Source organism: Lissotriton vulgaris, chromosome 1_1 (genome assembly GCF_964263255.1).
Source record: "Lissotriton vulgaris chromosome 1_1, aLisVul1.2, whole genome shotgun sequence".
NCBI classification, from domain to species: Eukaryota; Metazoa; Chordata; class Amphibia; order Caudata; family Salamandridae; genus Lissotriton; species Lissotriton vulgaris.
Window position 1 is genome coordinate 934,170,397 of NC_141685.1, and position 25,539 is coordinate 934,195,935.

The 25,539-nt window shown below is 47.5% G+C and overlaps 1 protein-coding gene across 2 annotated transcripts in view; it reads right to left on the minus strand.

Moving 5' to 3' along the window:
- Positions 1-25,539, minus strand: part of BLOC1S1 (biogenesis of lysosomal organelles complex 1 subunit 1) — a 138,550-nt gene that overhangs the window by 93,614 nt on the left and 19,397 nt on the right. For both annotated transcript variants that reach the window (XM_086959127.1, XM_086959126.1), the window contains exon 2: positions 14,692-14,764. In XM_086959127.1, coding sequence (XP_086815253.1) covers positions 14,692-14,764 — 73 coding nt within the window. The remainder of the gene's footprint in view (positions 1-14,691; positions 14,765-25,539) is intronic.

Below are 25,539 nucleotides of genomic sequence, written 5' to 3' on the forward strand. Positions count from 1 at the left end.
ATCCTCACCCATAACAGGGTGCACTTCTCGCAAGGGGTTCTGACTTTCAATACCACCCCCGCACTGCATATGGTACATTTTCCTTTCTGGAGGTGGGGCGGGAACATATTCAGGACTTACAAAGGTATCATATCTGCGTCGTTGTTCTAGAATTATTTGAACTAATTTAGTGCTTAGGCCTCTCCATCTATCCATCAGTAGTGCTTCTAGTGTCTCATGTAAGGGACCTGGATCGGAATAATGTTTTCTGTACTTAATGAGAAGGTGCTGAGTCATATATATACCTGCTAATTTCTGTTCGTCGGGGGAGAGGTTCAGAAATGTCTGTGCTACGGTGTCATCATTATATATGTCTGCATTTTCGGCCCATGATACCGCTGATCGGGCTAATTCTTGTTCATCCATAGAATTGAGTACATGGTACCCAACTCGATCTCGAAGCCGTTTATCAGTTTCCTGGAACTGATGTTCAGCAGAATTCGGATTCGTTAAGGCAGAGAAGAAAACTCTCTTGCTTTCTGGACGGATACCCTTCCTAAGATAAGTTCCCTTACCTACATATGCTATAGTGCCTGTAGTCGGTTCTAGTTCTTCAGATTCTTCTTCCTCCTCGGAGGGAGCCTTTTCTTTCTCTTTGTCGTGTACTGCTATCACTGCTTTCTTAATCTTTTTATACATGGCCTCTATGCAATTTTGTCTGTCATGTTTTCCATCGGCTATATTTTGACCCCACTTGTTCAATGCATCCAATTCACTCTGCTCTGTTCCGGGCCTGTCTCGTTCTCTTATTAGACAATTTATGAAAAATCGTAGTATCAGTGCTTGCATGGTAACTTTCTGTTTCTCCAGGGCATCCTTAATACTGTCGGGGTCCTTTCCCGTTTGAACGAACTCATATATTCTATCTAGGTGCTCCTTCATTCCTGCATAACATAACAAACTATCAGTAGCAGATCTTAACCGTAAAGACGCTAATACCATTAAGTCGTCCTGTCCAGGTTCTGGATCATATCTACAAACTGACATATTTTCTTTTAGTGCATCAAGACGGGATGAATTAGAAGAACGGGGGGATCTGTGCGTAAAAGGACTCTGCATACCTCTGAGATTTAATCTGTGAGTCGGTGGCGGGGTCTGGAGACCCGCGGTCGCACCTCCTGAAGCGGAAACTTGGGCATTATCTCTGTGTGTAGTCAGTATCTGAATTTGTCTTTTAGTAGGATCTGATTGAAGTGGTTTCGGCAGATCAGTTTTAGGTGAGGGAAGTGGCGGAGCTGGCGGAACGGGACTAGTCTTTTTCGGTGTCGGCTGAGAGTGATCTTGGGGGGCAGTACCACCCCCGGCCCTGTCAGTAGGCAGGGCACGAACAGGCAGATTGGTGTAAGCTGGCGCTACATCTTCGAGATATGAATTTAGGAATATGTCTTTAGTAGTCTTATGCATTACTTTAGTTGGAACTAATGGTGACGGCAAATTTTTCGGTATTTCTGAAATGGCGTCAGGGGTACCATCGGCCAAAAGATACATGTTGTTCACTTTGCCATTTAGGATACGATCTATTTGTTCTACTTTTACTCGAATTCCCTCAGTAACTAATTCGTTTTCTTGGGCCTTTTCTGATTCTTTAAGCCTGTCTTCTCTACGGAGTGCTCTATCAGCACGCTTACGTGATTCCTTACGCCAAAATTCTATGGCGTCTTTCTGAGATTGTCTAGCTTTCTTTTTCCGTAATATTTCTTCTACCTTTATGATGCACTCGGCATCCCATGTTCCGTTAACTGGCCATCGGTATCTTTCCTCTAGGTGCTTGGTATAATCTGTCCATAACTCTAGATACAAGATGGCGTCTATGCCATGCTTATTATACATGAAATTACCTGGAGTGTCCCTAGGGGGGATTGGAATCTCTTCCTCTAACATCCCTTTCCTAGTTCCTATCTGCTTTAATTTGTTAAAAAACGGCATTGTGCCTACTTGATACTGAAATGCTTGATCCTTAATACTTAATTTCGCCTGTAACTATTTAAACAAAAAAAACACAATAATACACAAGAACAATCACATTCATACCACGACATTAATCACATGAAACATTTAAAGACATAGCTAACTTCCCCCTACTCTGAATGTACCGCTCAACGATACAGATACACTGCTGTAACAGTGCAGAAATTCGGAATACTTTATATACTGCTAAACAGTACAGATACACTGCCTAAAAACAGTGCAGACCGGACTTGCGTACCCAAACCCGTCTAGATACGACCCAGCAATGGTACTCACCGGGAAGCACGGAAAACAGAAGGCCTCGGAAAACTCGACTGGACTCGACTCGGAACTTCGGAAAACTTCGGAAAACTTCGGAAAACTTCGGAAAACTTCGGAAAACTGGTGGGCCTCTTCACACCTCGGACCTTGCTTCCTTCGGCTGGGCTCTGGTCGGGATCCTCCGCACTCCTCACCGCCTCGTCTGGGCACTGATCGCAGTCTTCGTCACCTCCGTGTGTCAGAGGGGGATGCAGGAAATCCTGCCAGTACACGTGTTGTCCGTCTAACTGATGGCAGGGGACACGGATTGCAACGCACCTTCCGGCGCGTGAGGTGGGGGAGGGGTCCCTGTTCGGGCGCCAAAATGATGTAAATAATTAATTTACTCTCTTAATTTCTATGCAGGTAAGTACTTAATCAATAATAACTCAATCGGAAAGAAGGAAAACAGAGTCCGTGGTGTAAGAGTTTCTAAGGGTTTTATTCCTCATAAAGGAATCAGGATATCATGTTCTGACCACCACACAGGATGTCAGAAGGGATAGATGAGCGCGCCAACGTTTATTGACAATACATAGCTTATATACTTGATTTACATCATAATGTTCAATGTAAGAGGCGTAACAGCTGAGAGAAGACAAGATAACAGTATACACGTGGTGCTAGTACATCATCAAGAGGCGTAAACTAGGCGTGTGTGCTAGAAACGTCACTGATAGGTGACGCAAGTGGGTGGCACCAAGGGGTGGTGCTAACAGAATGTTGCAATGTCAGCGGAAATCGGAAGCTTGGATGCGCGCGCAGCTGCATGACGTGTGATAGACGGGGTGCAGGGGACTTGACATTTACACTGGCGGAAAGAGACAGAAGTCTGGCATGTCAGATCAACTTGTGCTTCTATCATATCCGATATCTGATGTTTAGGAACTAAGCTATCTGGGCAGAAAGGTCTCTAGAGCAAAAGCTATTCTATACTTGCTAGGAGTGCGTGTATAAGCGCCTGAGTGTCTGTATGAGAAGCGTGGGGGCATGGGGCCTTCCATGGAAGCATGGCAACAGAGGCTATGAATTACTTGCATAAAGACAGGTCGGCCCTTTAGCCCTGTAGCTGAGGAAGGATGTTTACTGAAGCTAGCAGGCCGGAATGTATCTTCGGGGAGGAAAACAGATAACTCGAAGGTTATAGTCAATCTTGGCAGGCAGCAGGCTGAGCTGAGCACGGAGGGCCGCGCTAGAAGTAAGTCAGAGTTCACGGGTACGGGGGCTGCTTGGGCAGAGGCCCTCGCAGTCAGAAGCCAGAAAAGAGGCTCGGTGGCAGAGATTCAGGGCCTACTTTCAGCCAGGCTGAAAAACGTAGGAGTACACTTCAAAAAGACGTTGGCATAGCATACTCAGGAACGGACCATCAAACCCATTCGTGGTGGGTCTGAAAGAGGACAAGTTAACGTTGGACGCAAATGTATTTGCGTCTTCATAGCTGGTACAGGAGGGAAGTTACATGCACTTTTAACTCGTACATGGAGTCGGTGGGGTACTCGCTAGGGAACACAACATGACCATAAAATTTATATTACCTCACCATATATAACCAACTTAATCCTCCAGACAGGGCATCCACACGCGGACACAGTACATAGATGTGATCTCCAGTGCTACACAGTACTTATGAGATGCGACCTGCAGAGGTGGATACAACGAGAGGTCTCACCTGTGATGGACGGTGGAAGCATAACCTACGTTTCACAGAGGCTTTTACCTCTCCCTATGTACACCTTCTGCCTTTCAACGCCTGTGTCCCACTGCAAACCTTCTAAACATACTAGCCGCAATTGCCAGTCTGCCTGTTCTTTACTTTCTTAAAACTTTTTAAAACACTTTTTCAAAACAGTTGGCAACCTGTGTCAGATTAATCATGGGGTTTGCCAGAAAAACCAGCATTGTACACAAAAACCACGCCTTGCTGCCAACCTAAGCAATAACCAATCAAATTAGCCTGCCTTTGGAAAGTTGGTGCAATGCAGATTTTTGCTAACAAATGCCACAAAAATAAAAAATAAAAAAAGAACCTTCATTGTCTAAATGTGGACACTTCGACAAAATGTTTTTTTCTTTTTTTAAAAAACAATAACTGAATAGAATTAGAATAGAAACGTCAGAATGGTTCCTAGCATGTAGGTGTGCTTGGAACAGAACAGATACAGAAAACCTTTTTGTTTTAAAGCACATTACCGGAAAATAAGACAGTTATTGGCTCAAAGAAAATATACTATTGGCTTTGAATTACTATAATCTGAACACATGGTTTCAACACACATGGATGATTTAATAATAAAAAAAAGATAAAGAATTAAAAGGAAAAAAAGTCAAAGAAACATAAAGTACTGGCCCACCAGGCCAGGCACTGAAGTGTACCTTTTTTGGCAAGAATAAGGGCAAATCTCTAGGCAAAATGTGGTCAATCAGTGCAGGACAGTCTACAGGTAAAGCAGGCTGACCCTTTTCCCTATGCTGTGGGAGCTACTCTACATACGTGCATTTTATTTATGGATATTAATTTCAAAAGGCTGGAAACAGCTAAAGCAGACTTAAAACCAGTACTAATGGCATCAGGACTGTTGACATTCTGGGAAAAAGCTCTAAACGCAGGGCTCCAAGTAAACGTTTTCAAAATCAATATAAGAAAGGTAGTATGCTTGAATGAGTACATAAACATGCATTTTTATTGGTGAGTGAAACATTGAGGACAAACTATGAAAAGACCAAACATTCCAATCTGCATATGATATTAGTGGATAAGCCTACAGAAGTTTGCAAAAAGCAAAGGTCTAGTAGCAACGTCCCGAAGAAAGGAAACTTATTGAGCTCCTTGCTTTTGAACACATGCAAACAGCAAAGCCCCATGCTACTCATTTTTAGGCTCTAAATTACACAATGAACAATTCGATAGAGGCTACCCTCTCTCTGCCCATAGATAGGGCTGCAACCTTTTTTATGAAAAAGTACACCATCTTTATGTTTTGCAATTTTACAACAGCCGGGAACAGGGAGGTGAAAAATAATTTGTGTAAAATTGTCAAAATTATTGTCTAGCATGGAGATTATTTCTCTGTATGCTCTAATAATCATTCTGAAACGATTTAGACACCCCTCACATACTTCTAAATGAGTTATGTATTTGCTGTTTTAAGTTGGTGTTTCAGAAGGGTAAAAACACAGGATGATATGCTTTTCTTCATATTTTTACTGGCCAGGACATAAAAATACAGGCCAGGCGGGTAAAAAATAGCTAGGTTGCAACCCTACCCATAAGCAATGTGTCCACCAACACTTTTTACTCTTTCCTCGTACTCAAAAAACATTTTAGCCTAAATCATGCAAAACAGGGAATAGAGGTGGGGCTCAGCGTCCAGCCAAACAACTGGAACCACACACTGATATACTTCGATGACCAATGGCTGTCCCCTCCATTGTAGGCGGGACATGTAAGTGATTTGATACAGCTCTCAGGCGTCCCCCATCAAACACCAAGGACTTGCACAGACAATTCACTGATGTGGTGATTCTCACCTGAAATAGGAACATACCTATTCTAACTACTGATAGTGTACCTCCACAGGGTGAAGTAACTAATGTCCGTTACAGCATCCTCAGAACCGTTTGGAAAATCACCCCCTAGGCTTCCAATTGGGGGAGCTCGGGAACAGAGTGGACTGTGTGCTATACACATGCCAATAACTTACATTTTGAGAATAAGTGTGCCAATCTTGTTTGAACCTAATGCTGGTTGTGTAGGATTCAGCATGCATCAATCTAATCCAGTATTCTTAATTGTATCATGCTTACATAATCCTATACATTATGGTATTGTTGAATATATATATATAAATAACCAAGAATGTATTAATATTTAATTAGCAAATATGGATACCGTTTCGCAGTGGTTTGGAACATTCCGTAGCTCCGAGTGCCCTTGCTAATTTTAATGGCTCAAGTAGGCCCGGAAGTCATGTTATTCTAGGTTGTATGCATATACATTTTCAAGAAATGCAGCCTCGTTTTCAAATTTGGCAGAGGGAAGAAGGATTTCATAGGAATAAGGAGTCCCGTGTTGTCTGTATGAGTGATAAGTCCACCTCAAGAACGCCTTGCTCTTCCTTGGGGAGAAGATCCTGCCACCTCCTCATTAGATACAATTTTGCAGAAAGTGTCAAGTTCCTGTGATCTGAATAGGTTCTAAGGACTTGCAAGAAGAGAAAATATATATATATATATATATATATATATATCTTCCCTAAGTTTACTCAAAAAAGGCTCTGGACGAACCGCGTCGTCTTTGTGTACTATAAAGTATTGTGCTGTCCGGAGATGTGCCGCTTGGTTTTTTTTTTCTTGGATTTCCAGGAAGTACGTGGGGAGTAAATACAGACGACAGCTGCCGCCGTCGCTGGCACCGTAGGAAGGAGAAACGGCCTGGTTCAGCAAATATTTAGAATATATATATATATATATATATATATATATATATATATATATATATATATATATATATATATATATATATATATATATATATATATACACACACATATACATACATACCCAAAGTTTATGTATTTTAGCATTATCCTCAAACTGACAATTTTCTAGCAAGCATGCTGGTCAGTTAAGAGGACAAGGGTCTTTAATTCTTTTACTGTGCTGCTTGCTATTTTGCATTTAACGCTAGCTGGACTTCCTTAAGTGTTGTGTTTTGCTTTTTTATTATTCAATAGTGTCTATTAAAGTTTTCGCAGAGATAAAAAACAACACAGTAAACACAACGGTAAAATACCCAACAGAAGTGTCCAAACGCAAATCCGTTCCTCCCAATCCCACACCCAAACATTCTCATAAGAAATCTTCATGGATCACACGCCAGAGATAGCAATGGAAAGTGTACCAAAGTGGGGGGTTAGCGTTGGGCCGAGTAAACCCAGTGCACAATGCCGGGCCCCGGGGGAAGCGGAGTCGCAGACTAGTCTTCCCCCAGGGTCATTCGCCCATTGATTGGCCAGGTAGGGAAAGGGGAGGAGTTAGGGGTGGGTATTTAGGCGCAGGGGAGGAAGGAAACTTCCTCTTCATGCGCCTGGCACCATCGGGAGGGAGCTGAAAAGGGAGGTTAGTTTAGGGCTGTTTTTTCACTTGTTTAGCGTAGTCTGTAGGTTTCTGGGTCAGGCCGATCGGCGTCGGGGGCTGTTTCACGGCAGCCGGTTCAGCTTTATTCCGCCAGTAGCGTGGAATTTGGCAAGATGTCGGGGTGTCGTCTGAAGAGGTCCAGGAGGCCTTGTTACTGCTAGCGAGGGCCGGGCGGGAGGACCTGCTTCAGCCGGGGGTTCTAGGTCAGGCGTGGGTGGGGGCCACCAGGGGCACACGCGCTGCCTCGGCCGGGGTTAAGGCCGCAGTGGTGGCCTGTCAGGAGGACGAGCCTGACGCTACAGGCCATGGTAGCGATCGGAGAGGGGGCGGAGCGCCCAGGGACCCGGCGAGGGGCAGGAAACGCAGGAGCCTGCCCCCGCGGGCCTACCCTCCGATCGAGTTTTTGCCTGGGGCTTCGGGGGCTGCTGTGAGGGCCGCGCCCCCCGTGCTTCCACCCCAGGGGCCTTTGCAGGTGCCGGCCGGCGCTGTGCAGGGGGGGGGGGCAGGCAGACAGCCTTTCTGGGCCTGCTCTGGAGCTAGAGGGAGCCCCGGGTGGGAATGGGGCCCCAGAGTTCGACGGGCAGTCAGCTCTTACTGCCCCTGGGGCTGGCTTGACTGGGGACAACACGAGGGAAGTAGGGGGGCTGGAAGAGGAGGCCCCCATCGACCTGTCTACCAGCTCTGGGGCTGGCACCCCTGCCCCAGCGAGGCAGGCAGCGGCGGGGGACCTGGGGGGCCGGGGTGGGCCTCCCACCCTGGTTCCCATGGGAGGGGGGCCTGGTTGGGTTCCTGGCTTTCCGCAGGTGGGTTTCTTCCCCCCGGGGGCTGAATTGTTTGGCTACTGCCCGCCCCCTCCCACCCCCCAGATCTGGGGCGCCACCTCCTGGGAGGATAGGGCCCGGGGTGAGAGGATCCTGGAGCAGATTCAGGAGGTCAGGTGGGCCGAGGAGACCAGAGCCAGGGTGGGTGCTGTGTGGGGCCATGAGGTTGAGGGCCCTCCCACCCCGACCTCTGAGGAGGAAAGGGAAGCGGAGCTGGAGGAAGAGTTAAGGAGGGTCAGGGCCAGGAAGGCAGTGCAGGACTACCCCCCCCCCAAGGGGAGTATGGCAGGAGTAGGGACGGCTAGGACGGCTTTGAGGCCCGATGGTGCTGGGGCCCGCTCAGGTTGGAGTGACCTGAGGGGTGGGAGGGGATCCAAGCCGGCGGCTGTCGGCAGAGCCCGGGGGTGCCTGGCGGGGCGCAAGACGGCTCCAAGACGCAGGACGGAAGCAGTAGGGCAGTCCGTGGCGGCTGTCCCTCCACCGAGGGCTCAGGCTCCTGCAGCGCGTGTGGGGACTGGCGTGCGTGGGCGGGGAGGTGTGCAGAAAGGTGTGAAGCGAGCGGTGAAGGAGGTTGACAATTTGTGTGTGGATCTGGAACCGGTGCTTGAGTTGGATTATGGTGCGGAGAGTGATGAGCTGGAGGACGGGGAGGTGCGGGATGACTTGGAAGGCTTAGGAGGGGCTGTGGACAACGGCGACCTTGGTGTATTGCAGGACAAGGCGGCGACGAAGACCAAGGCCGGGACGGCGGCGGTCCAGGTGACGGAGTCCAGAGGACGGCCCCGGGAGCGGACCACGGCACTCTCAGGTGAGGGAGCCTGGTGGGCGGCCTGGGAAGACGTTCCCCGGGGAGGGGAGGGGAGGGGCGGAAGAGGACTTGCAGGTCGGTGGGTGTGGGTGATGGTTCGGTGCGGGAGGCGGAGAAGCCATCGGGCGGTCCACCCGAGGATGGTAAGAAGGTGGATGGTAAGTCGGTGACCTTGGGGGTGCAGACGGACAAAGGGGATGGTAAGGAGGAGAAGGGAGTGAAGGTACCTAAGAAGCTACCATATATGGGGCTAGCGATGCCTTTGGGGTCGCATCTCTCGGAGAAGCTCAAGGATCGGATCTGGAAACATGAGTTTGTGGATGTCTTTAAGTTGCTACACAGGGAGGTGCAGGCTAAGGAGGGGTCTAAGGAAGAAGAGTGGGAGCTGGCGAGGCGCCCTAGGGTGCCGCTGACAATGGAGAACTGGACGTCGGCGTTCTTGATCTATGCCAGTGCTTATTGCCAGAAGTATTTGGACAGGGCGATCGCGCTTTTCAAATACATGGACATCATTCGCAAGGCCCAGATGCAGTTCGGGGGTTTTGCTTGGCTAAGCTATGATGAGGAGTTTCGAGCTAGGGTTAGCGCGAATCCCGAGAAGAGTTGGGGGGAGGTGGATCAGGAATTCTGGGTTCAGTGGATGGCGTCTTCGCACTCCACTGCGTCCACACACACGGCCAGTGGCCTACCGGTTGTGTATCGGTCTTTTCCGCCGCGTCCCGCCCAAGGCGGGGCGGGGGGTGGAACAGTGCCCAGCACCATTGTCTCAGGGCAGCAGTCCAAGCCAGGGGGTTATTCCACGGGGGCCTGTTGGAGCTACAATAAGGGGTATTGTTCCCGGTATCCCTGTAAATGCAAACACGAGTGCTCGAAGTGCGGCGGGAAGCATGCCCTTACGCAGTGCCTCACGCTCACCACACCCTCAGAGCAATGGAGGAACGCCAGAGGGCGGGGCCACCCTGGACCGAAGGGCGCCTACACTGGTTAGGGTGGAGGTGATGGCCCCGTGGCTCTCGTGCTACCCGGATCAGGAGGCGGCGGCGCGGCTTTTCTGGGGTTTCACTGAGGGCTTTAGGGTGGGCTACCAGGGTCCCAGGGAGCGACGTTGGGCCGAGAATTTGAGATCTGCCAAAGAATTGCCGTGTGTAGTGTCTGCTAAGTTGAAGAAGGAGGTAGAGGAAGGAAGGGTGGCTGGCCCGTTTACTGACTGGCCGTTGCAGGACCTGATCATATCCCCATTGGGGGTGGTGCCGAAGAAGGAGGAAGGGGAGTTCAGGATGATTCACCATCTGTCATGGCCGGAGGGCCAGTCAGTGAACGACTTTATTGTAGTGGAGGATTCTAGAGTGCTTTACGCGTCGGTGGACGATGCGATCCGCCTGGTGAGGGTGTGTGGGACGGGAGCGGAAATGGCGAAGTGTGACATCAAGTCTGCTTTCCGTTTACTGCCTATTCACCCGGCGGATTTTCCACTCTTGGGCATGCAGTTTGGGGGGGCCATCTACGTGGACAAGGTTTTGCCCATGGGGTGCGCCATCTCCTGCGCTCTGTTCGAGCTGTTCAGCACTTTTCTGCAGTGGGTCATGGTGCGTGTTAGTGGGTGTCGTGAAGTCACTCACTACTTGGATGATTTCCTCTTCCTGGGGATGTCGGATACCGGGGATTGCGGCAGGGCCCTGTCGCGATTCCAGGTTATGGCCTTTCAGTTTGGGGTGCCTCTGGCACCCGAGAAGACGGCTGGTCCCAGCGGTTGCCTCACCTTCCAGGGGATCGAACTGGATTCAGTGCAGTGGCTGACGTGCCTTCCTGAGGCCAAAGTGACGGAGATCCTGGCATGTCTGGAGTGGGCTGTGGGGGAACGGCGGATTCCTTTGCAGGCAGTGCAGAAACTTCTGGGTTTCCTTAACTTTGCGTGTAGGGTAGTGCGGGCAGGGCGGACGTTCTGCAGGCGGCTCGGCATGGCTGTGTCGGGGGCAGTGCTTCCACATCACAGGGTCAGGATTTCCATGGGAGTGAGGACGGACTTGAGGACGTGGATTACTTTCTTGCAGGACTTCAACGGTGTGTCTTTGGAATTTGACGAGGAGAGGGCGGTCTGGCAGTGCCAAATTTACTCTGACGCGGCTGGGTCAGCAGGGTTTGGTGTCTTCTGGGACGGCAGGTGGTGTGCGGAGAGCTGGCCGGCCTCCTGGATCAAACAGGGCAGGAGCATTGCCTTCTTGGAATTCTTCCCTTTGCTGGTGGCACTGGTGGTGTGGGGGGAGGAATTTCGAAACCGGTCTGTGCTCTTCCACGTAGACAATATGACGGTGGTGGAGCTTGTGAATCATCAGAGGGCAAGGAACCTGAGAGTGCTGCGGCTGTTGCGGAGGTTCATGTTGGCGTGTCTACGGTTGAATGTGGTGTTTCGGGCTAAGCATGTCCCTGGGGCGAATAATGACATTGCAGATGCTTTGTCTCGTTCACAGTGGCAGCGGTTTCGACACTTGGCACCGGGAGCGGATGCATGCAAGACCGAGCTGCCGGCCGGCATCTGGGCCTTGGGGGAGTGAGGATGATTGGACTGGTGGAGGGTTCGCTGGCTGAGACCACGAGGAGGACTTATCGTTTGGCATGGTCTGAATTTAGTGCTTTCATGGGCTGGACGATGAATGGCGTTGTGGGTGTGGAGTCGGCTGTGGAACAAGGACAGAGAGGTTATGTGTTGGATTGCATGGATCGGGGTTTGACCGTGGCTACGATATCTGGTAAATTGGCGGGGATATCTTTCTACTGTGTTTTGTTTCTGGGCTTTGACCCGACCAAGGATGTGATACTGAGCAGAATGTTGCGGGGCTGGGGCAGGGAGCGAGGGAGTGGGGGGGGGGGGGTAGACTGAGGGAGGCAGTGACGTTTGAGTTGTTGGTACGGCTGGTTGGGGTGTTGCCGGAATGTTGTTATGACCTGGTTGAGGTGGGTCTTTTTCGCTTGTGTATGGTGTGGATGTTTTTCGGGGCATTTCGGGTGTCTGAGCTTTTGGGTACGAGGAGAGGGGCTGGCAGGTTGTTTGAGGAGATTCGAGTGGATGGGGGGCGCTTGGGTATTTGGCTGCGGTGCTCCAAGACTGATCAGTTGGGCAGGGGCAAGTGGGTGTGGTTGAATGAGACAGGCGGGGCGGTTTGCCCGGTGTTGGAATGGCGGACTTTACTGGGGACGGGGAGTGTGCGTTGTGGGGAGATTTTTTGTCATGCATCTGGCGCAAGAGTGACGGCGGGCCAGTTGTTGGCTGTTTTGCGCAAGGCTTTGAGGCGGTTGGACATGGATGAGGCTGGTTTTGGGACCCACTCTTTCCGGATTGGGGCTGCGACAGCGGCGGCCAGGTTGGGTTGGTCCTGGGATAGGATTAGGAGACTTGGGCGATGGAAGTCGCGCCGCTGTGAGAGGTATGTGAGGAAGTAGGGTGGTCCCAGGCAGGATGTTGGTTGATTCAGACTGTTTTTCTGTTCTAACATCTTTTTCTTCGTAGGTTGCGTGGGTGGACCGGGCGGTAAGACGGTGACTTGGATTGTTGGGCACTCCTTCGTGCATTGGGCATCCAAATATGCGGAGCAGCAGGTTTACGGCCGTAACCTGGGACTGAAAGGACACTTGCACGAGGTACAATGGTGGGGCAAAAGTGGCATGCGATGGGGGGGCACTACTGCCCTGGCTCGCGAAGATGATCCCACAGAGGGGATGTCCTGATTTGTTGATCATTCATCTGGGGGAGAATGACCTGGTGCAACTGTCCGGATTGGCACTTTTACAACTCATGCAACGTGACCTGTAGGTTTTGAAAGCGAGGCTTGCAGGGACCTGCATTGCCTGGACTGAGTTGGTCCCCAGAAAAGTGTGGAGAGGGGCTATGAAGCATGGGGCCATCGAGAAAGCACGAAGGAAGCTCAATAGGGCAATGAGACTCTACTGTGGTGACAAAGACATTAAGGTTATTGCACATGGCGGGATAAGACTGGAGGAGCCTTTAGTTTTCAGGGACGACGGGGTGCACTTGTCCCAGCTGGGCAATGCGTATTACATGATGGAGATGAGAGATGTGGTGAGCAAGTTGTGGAATGAGGCTATGTGGGGTGGGGGGGGGGGGGGGGGAGTTCGTAGGGCGGATAGAAGCGTGAATGGCAGGACGCAAGGAATGGGCTGGATGACAAGTGATTGAGGGGCAAGAATAAAGCACGGTTGGAGCTTCTAGGGCTTGGGGATGGAGCGGAACGAGTGAAACAAATGAGAGGAGAGTGGGAGTGGGGGTTTGTTGTTGTTATTATGTTTATGTTACTGTTATGTACAGATTACGCAGTTCTGGTCTAATAAAATGGCCTTTTACGCTGACACTGCGTGGTCTGTTTATTGCGCGAAGTTTCTGCGGGCATATGCCAAGCCCGGCCTCGAAGTCAGAGTTGAAGCAGGTAAGCACTGGGTCCTACAATTTGTGAAACAGCTGAGTTTTATCTACTAAATCGTATTCGATCTTTTTGTGCCCCAGCAGTTGCCACACTTTCTGAAGCCAGAGTTAGTTCATAGACTGGGTCATAGGTTTCACCCATAGCGAAAGAATGTTGTGTTTGGCGGCAAGAAACAGGTGGAAGAGGCACTTATTCGCTGTGGAGTGGAGTGCGTCGAGGTCCCCAGCAAGTGTGCCCAGGATAGCAAGATCAGGAAGTTTGTAGATCACAGCCGTGAATCTGGGAGAATGCTGAAAAGATTGCATATAAGGGCATGTACTAACACGTGTATAAGGGTTCCGGTGCCCCCACATCCAAGCCAGTACACCTTGGAGTGGGTGGGATTGATCATTTGTAGGCAGTGGGGGTGAGGTGCCAGCGGTATATGATTTTCTATAGAATCTCTCTGTCCTGAGCATGGCAAGCAAAGTTAGTGGTGCGGTGAAACAGGGTGATCTGGAGGTCTGTCCCCCAGGGCAGCCATATCGAGGTTTTGGCTGTTGCAGTCAAGACATTATGGAGGATGTAGAATGTTTCTCACAATACTATTCCAACTTTTCACCTAGTGCCAAATGCATTTCAAGATTGGAATATTTCGACTTCTTTATTTTGAAGAATTTTGGGTGAGACAGAAGAACGGCATCACTCTCCTTACACGTAAAAGGTTTATGCAGAAGGCATACAGTGTGGAGTTCACTGTTTAAGTTACTAGCGACACACTTGATGGCGTGGCTTGGTCTATACAGACAAGGTCTGTCGTGGCCTCCATCTAGTTAGGCTACAGTGTAGCTTAGAGAGCACCCATATCACTGTTTAGATCACTCGGCATTGATGTGCCTTTGTTTTCCGAGAAAAGGGTGGCTGCCTAAGCCTGGCAACACTGTGCTGTTCTGAGGAGTGCTGAGTGCACAATTAACTGTTGAGGTTCTGGGTTCCCAAAAACAGAGCTGGGACGGTCCTCGTTTAAGGGAGCTGTGATGTTCAATGCAGATCAGAGTACATGTACAGCACAGTTTGACTCCATAACCTTCGATATCTGTGTGTAGAAAAACCTATCCGCCTATGTCCAGAGAGAAACAAGTCTTCTAGGCACAAACCTGTCTACCCCCCCATTTAGAGAGAGGGGGTGCTGTCTGCTGCTTACCCCACATTTAGGTGATCCACCAGTGCTTCTGTCAAACATGTCGCAGCAGCAATCGCCTCCTTTCGTCTCTTTTCTGAAAAAAGAGAAAAAAATTCAGCACAGTCGACACTTTAGAACAGGAGAAAAAACAGTTACTACAAGCAGTGGACTAAAGACAGCGACAGCGATAGTTTTTTTTAGCTCCTCAGTCTGCCCGCTAGACACAGCCACATTGATGCCATGCCCGCTTACCTACTCCTGGCCTTCTATCACCACCTAATATGCAACCTGTTCTACTACTTAAACCCCTCGAACTGCAGAATACCCCATCACCAGAACTGTGACCGTGCACCACCTCGTGAGTCCTTTACGAGCACCCTGCTCTAGAGTCGTACAGAGACCTCAGACCTGCATTGAGTCTCTTCTCTGCACTATTTTACTTGCACGGTTCCCACAAGGCAGTACCATGCCCTATTATCTTTGTCCAATCAGCACAATGCCCTCCTATCTGCACTCTGTGCACCCCTGATCTGCACCAGGCCCAATGTACTTTTATCATTGCCTCAAATCTGGACATCGCTCTGTAAATGTTATCTATCAGCACTGCACCAAGTGTACCTTCCTCTCGGAGTTCCCTGAACACCTGTACGATTCCCCTTTACCAACTGACTTGCAGGAGGTTCTTATAGTACCCCCCAACATGAACTTTACCATCTAGTATACCCATGGCCATCTACGCTAACGCATGCCCCCTAACCACCTGACCAAGCTCTGCAGCAACGTATGGGGCGTCTATGATGTTGTGATCCGTCCCATGTCCTCTAAGCTCCCCCTGATCTTCGCCAGGTCCTCATCTACACCCATCCATTGGATCACCACAATAGGCAGTGCATTTTTGGGTCTGCATAAAAAAACCTTATCTGCCACCATGCTTTCCAAGACTACCAGTAATGTGAAAGTGATTTAAACCATGCCCTCTAGTACCAAATAATCTGGAGAGTGCCCTTTACCTGCACCTCCCCTCAGAGAAGCACCATGTCCTCTGGTCACATGGTTATCTCTATGGTTCCATCTTACTGTGATACTAAGAGGGGGAAATGAGGTGGTGTAGGAATGCAGTACACTCTCCTTGATCAAACCTAAAAGACCAAAAACACTGTTGTAACCCTTCCTTCAGTCTTGTATATGGTCAAGAACTGAAGGGGCTTGATACACTGACATGCGTTTTTTCTATACCCATGTCTGTAGAAAGAATGTCCTTGGTGTGACCAATATGTGAGCAGAATGTTAGTTTTAGTCCTGTCAGCCTTACTGTGGTCTTCTCCCAAACATGTTGCCTTACTTCTCCCTTTTTGCTGATCTCAATTTTGTTGGCCTCAAGACTCTGCACTTTACCACTGCTAACCAGTGCTAAAATGCGTGTGCTCACTCCCTAAAACGTGGTAACATTGGCTTACATCCAATTGGCACATTTATTCAGTTAGAACACCCTAGTAAAGTAGTACTACATGTACCCAGAGCCTGTAAATTAAATGCTACCAGAGGGCCTGCAGAAATAATTGTGATACCCACTTAAGTATTCTGTCCAACACATCTCAGGCCTGCTATTGCAGCTTGTGTATGCAGTTTTTAACGGACTTTCAATCTCCCAAAGTGGACGTTTTGGCATGATTAAACCTTTCTTTTAATACAGATAAGTCACCCCTAAAGGAAGCCCTAAACAGTCAGTAGGGCAGGGTGTAGTATATTTAAAAAGTTGGACATGTACTTTTAAGTTTTACATGTCCCGGTAGTAAAAAACTCTTACATTTGTTTTTCACTACTGTAAGGCCTACCTCTCCCATAGGATAACATTGGGTTACCTTATTACAATTAATAAGAGATCACTTTCAATTGGGAGCAGGTAGGAATGCTGAGTTTGGTGTTTAAATAATGTAATTTTAATCCCTCTTCAATGGTGACATTGAATTTTAAGTCACAAATCTGAAAATGTTACATTTAGAAAGTGAGCATTTTCTTGTCCCAACCATTTGGATACCCTCACAGGTGACTGGTGCACTGTACAAGTAGACATAACATAACAAAATAAAAATGCCATGAACTGAGTGTGCCCTCTTGTTCTGTGTTTTTTATCACAGGATTCTAGGATGTCACTGAGTTCCTGCAACCCAAACTTCCTCCTAGTCTACTAATAAACATTTGTATAGAGTCTCTTTGGAGAATGCTGGCTTGTGTGTAATTTGGGACTCTCCACATGTTCCAGAGGTTCTCCATGCAGAGGTGTGAGGACTGGGTGTGCTTTTGGTTGAGATTTGCAGGGCTTCTGAGTAAAGAATCCTGCCCCTTCCCCTGGCAGAGTGCCTTGCACACACACTCAAGTCAGGAGAGGTCCAGAGGATACGCCTCTGCACAGTAGCGCGGGGTGGGGGCCTTCGGGCCAGAGAGGAAACAACCCTGGCATTTTCAGTTGGCAATCCAGACACGTGGCAATAATTCTGCTCTATCCACCCACTTGGTAGGAATCTGTTTGTTCTACTGCTTATCTTCAAAGGATAAGGTCCCTGCTGCAGAGATCGCTGCTTGCCCAGCACGCATGGGGTGCCCACCTAAAAGCAATGGACAGTTCACCTGCTGATGTAATCAGCAAGTGCACCCCTCATCAGCCAGGATAGCTTTACTCCAGTGGCATGGAGAGCACGGGACCCACGTCTGGGCATACCCGTCAGACTCAGGGTGACAAATGCAAAAAGAACAATTGATGGGCAGAATGCAGAACAATATCATACATTCACCCTAGTACAGAGATCTGGGCCAAAATCCATCCTTTTTTGCTCACCATGCCATTCCAGTTTGGACCCAGCCATATGCAACCCTGACATCAGGAGGACCTGGCCTGGCAGTTCTGGCTGGACTGTTCCCCTTGGGCGCAGGGTCAAGACTGTTTTGAATATGGCTGGGTCCAAACTGGAATGGCATGGTGAGCAAAAAAACGATTGAGATTGATAGATGTTATAAAAAAATAAAACAAAAAAAGGGCAGACTGTATTCCACATGCCTGAAGTATACTTTTTAAAAACAATATGATCACTTGATTAATAGTGTCTTGTGACTTGCAGAAACCAGCTTGAAATGGAGATCACATTTTATGTTCCTCAGCCCAGGCCTTTAGCCAAGTCAGAAGTAATTTAGCATCAATTTTCCTACACTGTCCAGGAGTGAGATTGGATGATAGTTTCCTGGTGCAGTCTGGTTACCTTTTTGTGCAGAGGGACAATAACTGATGCTGTTCAAGAAGGAGGGACTTCCCCGAATTACCAGATTGCATTATATGCAGCCATTAGAAGTGGGACGCAAATAGGTAAATTGTTGCAATAGATGTCGGAATAAATTTGATCAGGACTGGGCGCTTTAATACATTTTGGATCAAAATAGTGGCTTAAACTTCTCTTTCCACAAATTCTGGAGTTGTGATACCAGATACTGCCAAAAGTGGAAATGTAATGTTACTCAGTATTAACTTATTAGCAACATTCAGAGAGAGAGTCCTCTCTTCGTTCAGCTGGCTGCACCTTGTTGGATGGTGAAATTGTTGATCCAAGCCTGGGCCATGATGCTAAACTCGAGATTTCTAGGGGCGCTTTCACAGCCTCATCTGATCAGGTTCCAAAACAATCCAGTATTATTCTCTTGAACTGCCCCCGTGAGTTTAGACCAGGTTTTACTGTGCAGATACATTCATCAGTTGCTCATCTTCTTTCCTCAGCAACAAGAAACGTAGTTTTTAATTTACGGCACTCATCATCGAACCATGTGAGAATACTTGTGCTGTCTCTAGGAGCCAGCTGGCAATGCGTGGTTGATCCACTAATCAAAGCAAACTTTACACCTCGATCTCTAAGCGACTCCTAGAAGGACTCCAGAACGCTGCTGCAAACCCATAGTATAATTCCCGCGCCAAACCAACATCTCGCCCCATCTCAGAGACCTGCATCGGCTCCCCATTTGCAAACACAGCTGATTAAAACTCCTCACGCAAACATACAAAGGCTTACACAACACTCGTCCATCCACCATAGCTCAGCAACCGCATACACTCATCAGCCTAACAGACACGTACGCTCAGCCTCATGCGCACATGTCCCCCACATTCACAAGAGCAGACCCGGAGGTCGTTAGTTCTCAGACATAACATCAAAAACATGATCAGTCTTGCACAACACATCAGAGCCTCCTCCTCCCTTCTTGAGTTTCACAAGGAGCGGAAGACCTGGCTCTTCGAATTACTCTCAAGAGGACACTCACCTATGCAGCTGCTCAAACTACCGTAAACCCTCATGAGCGATTAGTGCGCAATACAAATAGACATAACATTTTGTGAGCGCAGTGTATACTGGGTCACACGACTAGGTGCAGTTGGACTTTGTGTATTGCTTCCAGACAGTAAGACAAAAGGGGGAATAGTATTGGCAGGACGGGCCATCTCGGAGTTGATCGGTAGAGGAGCTGTTACCTATCACACTTGCACATCACAAAATCTCTGCCTCAGCACACTCGCAAAGAGTTTCACAATAGTCTTTAGCGCCCCTAGAAAAGCTGGGGACAGGGCAGGGAGACAGAAAATTTCAAACACCTACGTGGGTGGAAACCTCCAGAACCTTCTCCTACTTCAAAACTGGCACCAGGTATAAATAGTAGACCATTTGACCCAGCTCCTTAATACACATCTGGACCCGTGGAAGACTAAAGAGTAGAACTGCTACTCTGTTGCCCTGGTGCCTGAGTGCGAAGGACTGGACCATCTGGAGAAGGTTTGAACATAGGACCATCTGAGTGACTGGAAAGGCTAGTTTGCTGGACTCCTGATCAGAGATTCCGGGGCAGAAAAGGCTCCAACTACCTAGCACCCAGCACTGGGACTCTGCCTACAGTGAGTCTTGACCCCCATTGTGGTGCCATCCCCGTTATAGGCCCTTGGAAATGGATTTGAAGGTGCTCTGCCAGCTCAGCTGTGGTCTCTTGGGCAAACCAACGCAGCAGGACATATCTCAGCATCGGAACCACAACTGCGCAACACTTCCCTGACACATGACCTTGCATTGGTGCTCCTCAAAACTGCCCCATCACAGGACTTCACATTGCAAGCCTTCGTTGACGGCATCCTCGACGACAACCTCGAATCACAAGCTCTATCGACAGCATCATCAGAACCACCACAGTGCGAAGCATCACAGGACCTCACATTGAGCGTATTGGGAACGGCCGCTGTGCGACGCATCCTCGAGGTAGGATCTCTAAACACTCTGCAACCAGGATGTAAAGTACTTTGTTCAGCTGGCCTAACTTGGCCCCTGTATCTGACTTGCGCGCCATCGTGGTCGGCCTGAACTTGTGACTTTGTCCAGGTCCGGCGTGACAAAATAACTACAGTTGTCACTTTGTGCTTCTAAGCACAGTTTTCACTTAAATCTTCAGAATTCTGCACTTTAATTTATTACATTTTTCTAAATTGGTGTGGAATTTTTATTGTGTTGCGTTTTCCCTTTCTTACTGTTTGAAGTGCATACTCCACAAATGAATACTTTACACATTGCCTCCAAGTTAAGACGGACTGCTTTTATGTCAAGCTACCAGAGTGTTAATCACAGGTTAATTTGGGGTTGTGCGTGTTTCATCCAGACAAGAATTGTGGTTGCTGCTTGTGTGGGGTTTCACTCCCTCTAACAAGTAACCCAATGTCCTACAGTCTATATCTGAGAAATTCGGAAAAGTGCTCTGAATGAGACGTGTGGTGGCATGTTGGAATAAGCGTGGAGTGTGCCCTCATCCAGGTACAAGAGTACATTTGATTGAATAGCAGTTCTGAAATTGCTTTCTACAAAAAAATTGTCTCATTCTTTAGTGGAGAGAGCTGGTCATCAGGTTGTTTTTGTTTTCTGGAGTATGTGTTCCTTGAAGATGAGGTTGGTATCCAGAGAAAATCCAATTGGCCTTGCGCTGGGTGCAAGTTGGAGTTTGACTCAGTCTGAGTTCATGTCAGACAACCAGTTTGGGGATACTTGTTTCTCTTTGTTCTTGGCATACAACAGAAATTCAATCTGGAGGAGATGAACTTCAGGTAAGTACAGAGCATCCGAGGCAGGGCGAGGTGCAGCGAATGTTTGAGGCACAGGATGCCAGGAATGGTGGAAACTTTCAAGTATAGTTGTGAATGGGCAACAGATTGGTGAATTTTAATGCCTTTATCAATAAGTAGAGTTCGACAGGCTCCATGGCAGAGACAAGCTGGGAGACTCTGGAGGTCATAGGAGCTTTTAGGACCTGGAGGGTCTCATTTAAAAAAACTAGTGTCAGCTGGATAAGTAGGAGAAGAACTAATGAAGGATGCTACCTGAGAACCTTAATTGAAACTTTAGGGTGTGGATGAAGCTGAGACAGTAGACTTTGTTGAGGGTGACCGAGTCATGCAGCCATATTTAGGAGGCAGTGGTCATCTTTACCTGTGGTCAGGAGGGCGTGTGGTCTACAAATAGTATGGTAGCAGTGTCTATGCTGCTGCACCTGAAGCCAGATTGGTACTCATGCAGGAAAATGGTTGGTACTGATGATGTGATGTTGGAGTTGAGCAGACATTGCTTTTTCAATGAGCTTGTTGATAAAGAGGGAGTAATTAGTGAAGTCATCGGGGTCTAGTGTGCATATGTTCAGGAGTGGGAGAATCTGCCCTGTCTTGACAGTATCTGGGAAAATTACATAAGTGAGGAAGGCACTGACAAATGTGAGTAGGAGGAGTGATAGTTCTTCTAAAGAGAGTGCTTTCATGAAGGAGGCGGGAAGACACTATTATATGAATCATCTTTTAAGGACTGAAACATGTCGGTAAGTCCCAGAAGATATAGAACTTTGAAGTATGGCCATTGCAGGATGCTGCAAGATGACATAGGTCTAAGAGGAGATGGCTTAGTGTTGTTGATGTGCTATTAGAGCTTCTTTCTTTTTTCACTGAAAAATACTTTGTTGGCATTCAATCTGACCGTTTAGCGTGAATCAGGAGGGGAGTTGATGCAGTGCTTATTTACTTGAAGAGTGTTCTGCTTCTGCTGGCAGTTTCACTAAGACAGATAGTTGAAAACCTTGATTTACATCTGTGGCAGATTTCAGAAGGGACGTCTTTAAGCGGAGTAAGATTAAGGAGGAGGCTTATTTAAGTATAATTGATTGCATTTGGAAAACAATCACAGTTTAGGGTGCACCTGGCAGCATATCAAAATCAATCCTTAGCTGAATCTGGGAACTGTGCTTTGATTTTGATTTTGTATTTATTCATTTACTAAGAAACAGGCTACTCGCAATGTTGGTAGTTGCAGGGACTGTAAGGTCCTTATGGCCTTGCAGACAGCAAAACGCCAGGAAAGTTACTGATTAAGGCCAGAAAAGAGTCCCAGAGTTTTTTCAGTTTGAACAAGCAACAGCGAGTGTGCTAAAGTTTGGGACTTCCACCTGGAACGAGAGCCTGGTACGACCTATGCCATATTTGCAGGAATGTAGGTGCAAAACTGTGTAGGATACTACTGTTGATACAAAGTCCCATTAAGGAGATTCTCCTGTTTGCAGAGGTAAATTTGAGAATGCACCAGACTGGTGGGTGTGATAAGGGATTTAAGGTGCACAATACGTCTCATTTTTTTCTGTTCTGCAACCCATGTTACTTTCTCACGTTTTTGGGCCAGCATTCCTCATCTCCTTTTAGCTAAGATGTTTTTTGTTTGTGATTAACTGGAGCATTCGTTTTGCAGCTCAGTTATTACAGTCAATCTGGGACAAGCCACAGTATAGTTTCCCATTACGGCCATTGCAGAAAGCTCACCAGATGTTACTGGGAACATCTGCTGCTAAAAGCGGCCTTCAAAGATAACTCCCCATCACTTGAACATGGTGGGGCTAAAACCAATACAAAGCGAGCATAATGTGGGAGCATTGTGAAAACTTCGAGAGAATGAACAACTTGAACCAGGAGCTGCTATATGCTAAGGCATCAGAATCCTAATAACTGCATGTATAATTGGCGATAAAAGTATTTAGTTGCCCCCTGCTTCCTCCAGAATTTAGAAAGATGGCTACAAAGGCTGTGATTTATTCATGTCTAGAATACTGCAATGATGGGGGATTTTTTTTCTCATGGATCACTTATTGATAGTGTACCCAAGAAGAGGTTATACATGCATTTCCCAAACTGTGGATCAGGACCCACTGGTGGGCTAGTGACGGTTTTTGGTGAGTCGCGAAAGGCCTGTATTGTATGGAAGTTATATTTTAAATGATTAGTCCAATTTGCGCACCAGTGCAACGGCGCTGACCAATGTCCTCAAGTCCAGGTTTAAAAGAAACCTTTGCAGGTAACTCCAAACAACACTCGGGGTGAACCTTCCAGTATTTGTTGCTGGTGTTTTGTTACTTCACAAAGATATTCCAACGGTAAATTTGCTCACTACACATGATTATACACAACCATACCACTTGGGTATGACTTTTACGCATAAATGGATACATTTGGATGTGGCCTAAAAGGCAGAGGTGCCAACACTGGATCAGGGGACCAAGGCTCAAGCCTGGGCGTTGGCTCAACATCCTTCGATTCTGGGCAAATCACTTAATCTCCAGTGCATGAAATAAAAGATGAATCTGACTTGTTGTAATGTAATCTGGTGATTATGTATAGTATTCCAATTCCCTTGGGCTGTGTTCATGATATATTGCACCACAGGGCCTCGCTTTAACACTAAAATGGATACCAACCACCTCTGCATACTCTGCTGCAGAAGGTATTTTTTCAAATTTGCTAAATCTGTTATCAAAATCATTTTTTTTAGAAGCCTTTTGATTTTAGTGAGTGGATGCCACAGGCCAGCACTCCACTCTGAAAAGTGTTCCTGCTCCAGACTCCAGTGCAGTTCACCATAGGCCACTTTTATGGGCACATCAATATTCAATACAAGTTGTTCTTGTATAGCAAATAGCTACCCGAGCGGCCTACCAGCGATTATTCCAACAGCTATTCCGGATTACCTACATGACCTATGATTGATTGATTGACCCATAACGCTAGAGCCCCTACTTCAGAAAAGGTGAGTTTTAAGAATTTTTCTGAAGCAGACTTCTGAATGCTGACTACAGAGGGGAGCAAACTCAAGAGTACTAGATACATAAAGGAGCGATCACCACTTTTCTCTCTTTTAATCTTGGGTACCGACATGAGTCCTTGACGGAAGGAACCTCCCTGGTTCAGGATGATAAGCAGGCCTTTTCCATGGAAGGCCCAATGTGCGATGCAGAGAGCTTTAAAAAGAATTTGCTTTTAAACTGGAAGACAGTGAAAGGCTATTATGGATGGTTTGGCGGGATGATGTTTAGGTATTTTGTGAAGAACTCTAGCTGCTGCATTCTGGACAACTTGGAGACTGTTTAGGTCTCGACTACAGCATTGCTTTAGCAATGCATATTTGTTGAGATTATAGTAAATCTTTCAAAAGTCTACCCAAATTGCAGATCGGGTACAGTTCATGTGAGTCAGGCGCGTGCACATCTCCAGCCACATCGCACACCATCAGCCTCGGCATCAGACTTCAAAGAAATCCGCTCCCCCGCATCAGATTTCAAAGGAATGCGCTCCCCCACCTCCACCACAGCAATGCCGAGTGCTTGTTAAATAAACGTTCTCCTAAATGCATTGCAGCTTTCTTCAAAGGTACTGCAGTGTTTTTAAAAAAACGTTCTCCTAAATGCATTGCAACTTTCTTCAAAAAAACGTTCGCTCAAATGTATTGCAGCGTTCCTAAATAAACTTTCACAGGTATTGCAATGTTTTAAATTAAATGTTTTCTCAAATCTATAGCAGAGTTCTTAAATAAACTTACTCTCAAATGTATTGCAGCATTTTAAAATAAACTTTCTCTTTTTTTTTTTTTGCATCCATTTCGCGGGGAAGCTGTGTTTTGTTCGGCGTTCTTTGCACCTTTCTCGCCGCATTGGTGTTTTCCTCACACTCGGTGCCCAGCTCTTCCTTCTACCGAGGGCTCTTTTTTTTTCTTGTTTGTTTTTGTTAACGCAAGTGCCTGACAGTGGGAACAAATAGTGTGATCTGGTACCGGCATTAGTTTATTTGTTGTCTTCCCCGGAAAGACCACTAGCGTACTTCTCAGATCTTTGTGTTTGTGCTTTACACTCTCATTTCTGTCTCTCCCTCCCGGACGGGCCATCTGTTTTGCTTTGATTGATTTAAAGAAACAGACCTTCACTGGCGCGTCGCTTTCAGGGCTGTGCGGCCAGTGCTTTTTCTTGCTACTCCCTGGGCCCCGACCCCCACAATCCTGGACACACGCCTCTCTTTGCCGAGCACCCATCACAATCAAAGAGTTACCACATCTCCATGCAGTGCTTTCGGTTAGTTTTTCTTCATTTCCGTTCCCACCATTGTTTGTGGCTGGACATTTTTTGTGCGAGTAACCGAAGCTCGCTCTTTTTTGAGCCGCTGTGCACTGCCGGGTGATGTCACGATCCAGCACTTTTCTCCATGTACCCCCCCCCCCCCCCCCCCAAGACAACCCACCAGGAGGGACGTATTCACACTGACGACATTGCAGCTACACCTCAGCATATGGGGAAACGTGCTTTGTGCTAAAAAAAAAAATAAAAAAAAATGAAAGAATACACAAACACTGAGGTGGAAAAGTTATTCTAATGACAGCGCATCTCTTACTTGCAGCAGCGTAATTCATTTCCTTGGAAGGTTGTATTTTTCTTTTTTTTTTAAATCTTTTATTGTTCAGTTCATAGTATACAAAAGCCAAAGCAAAGAAATAGACATCATTTTAG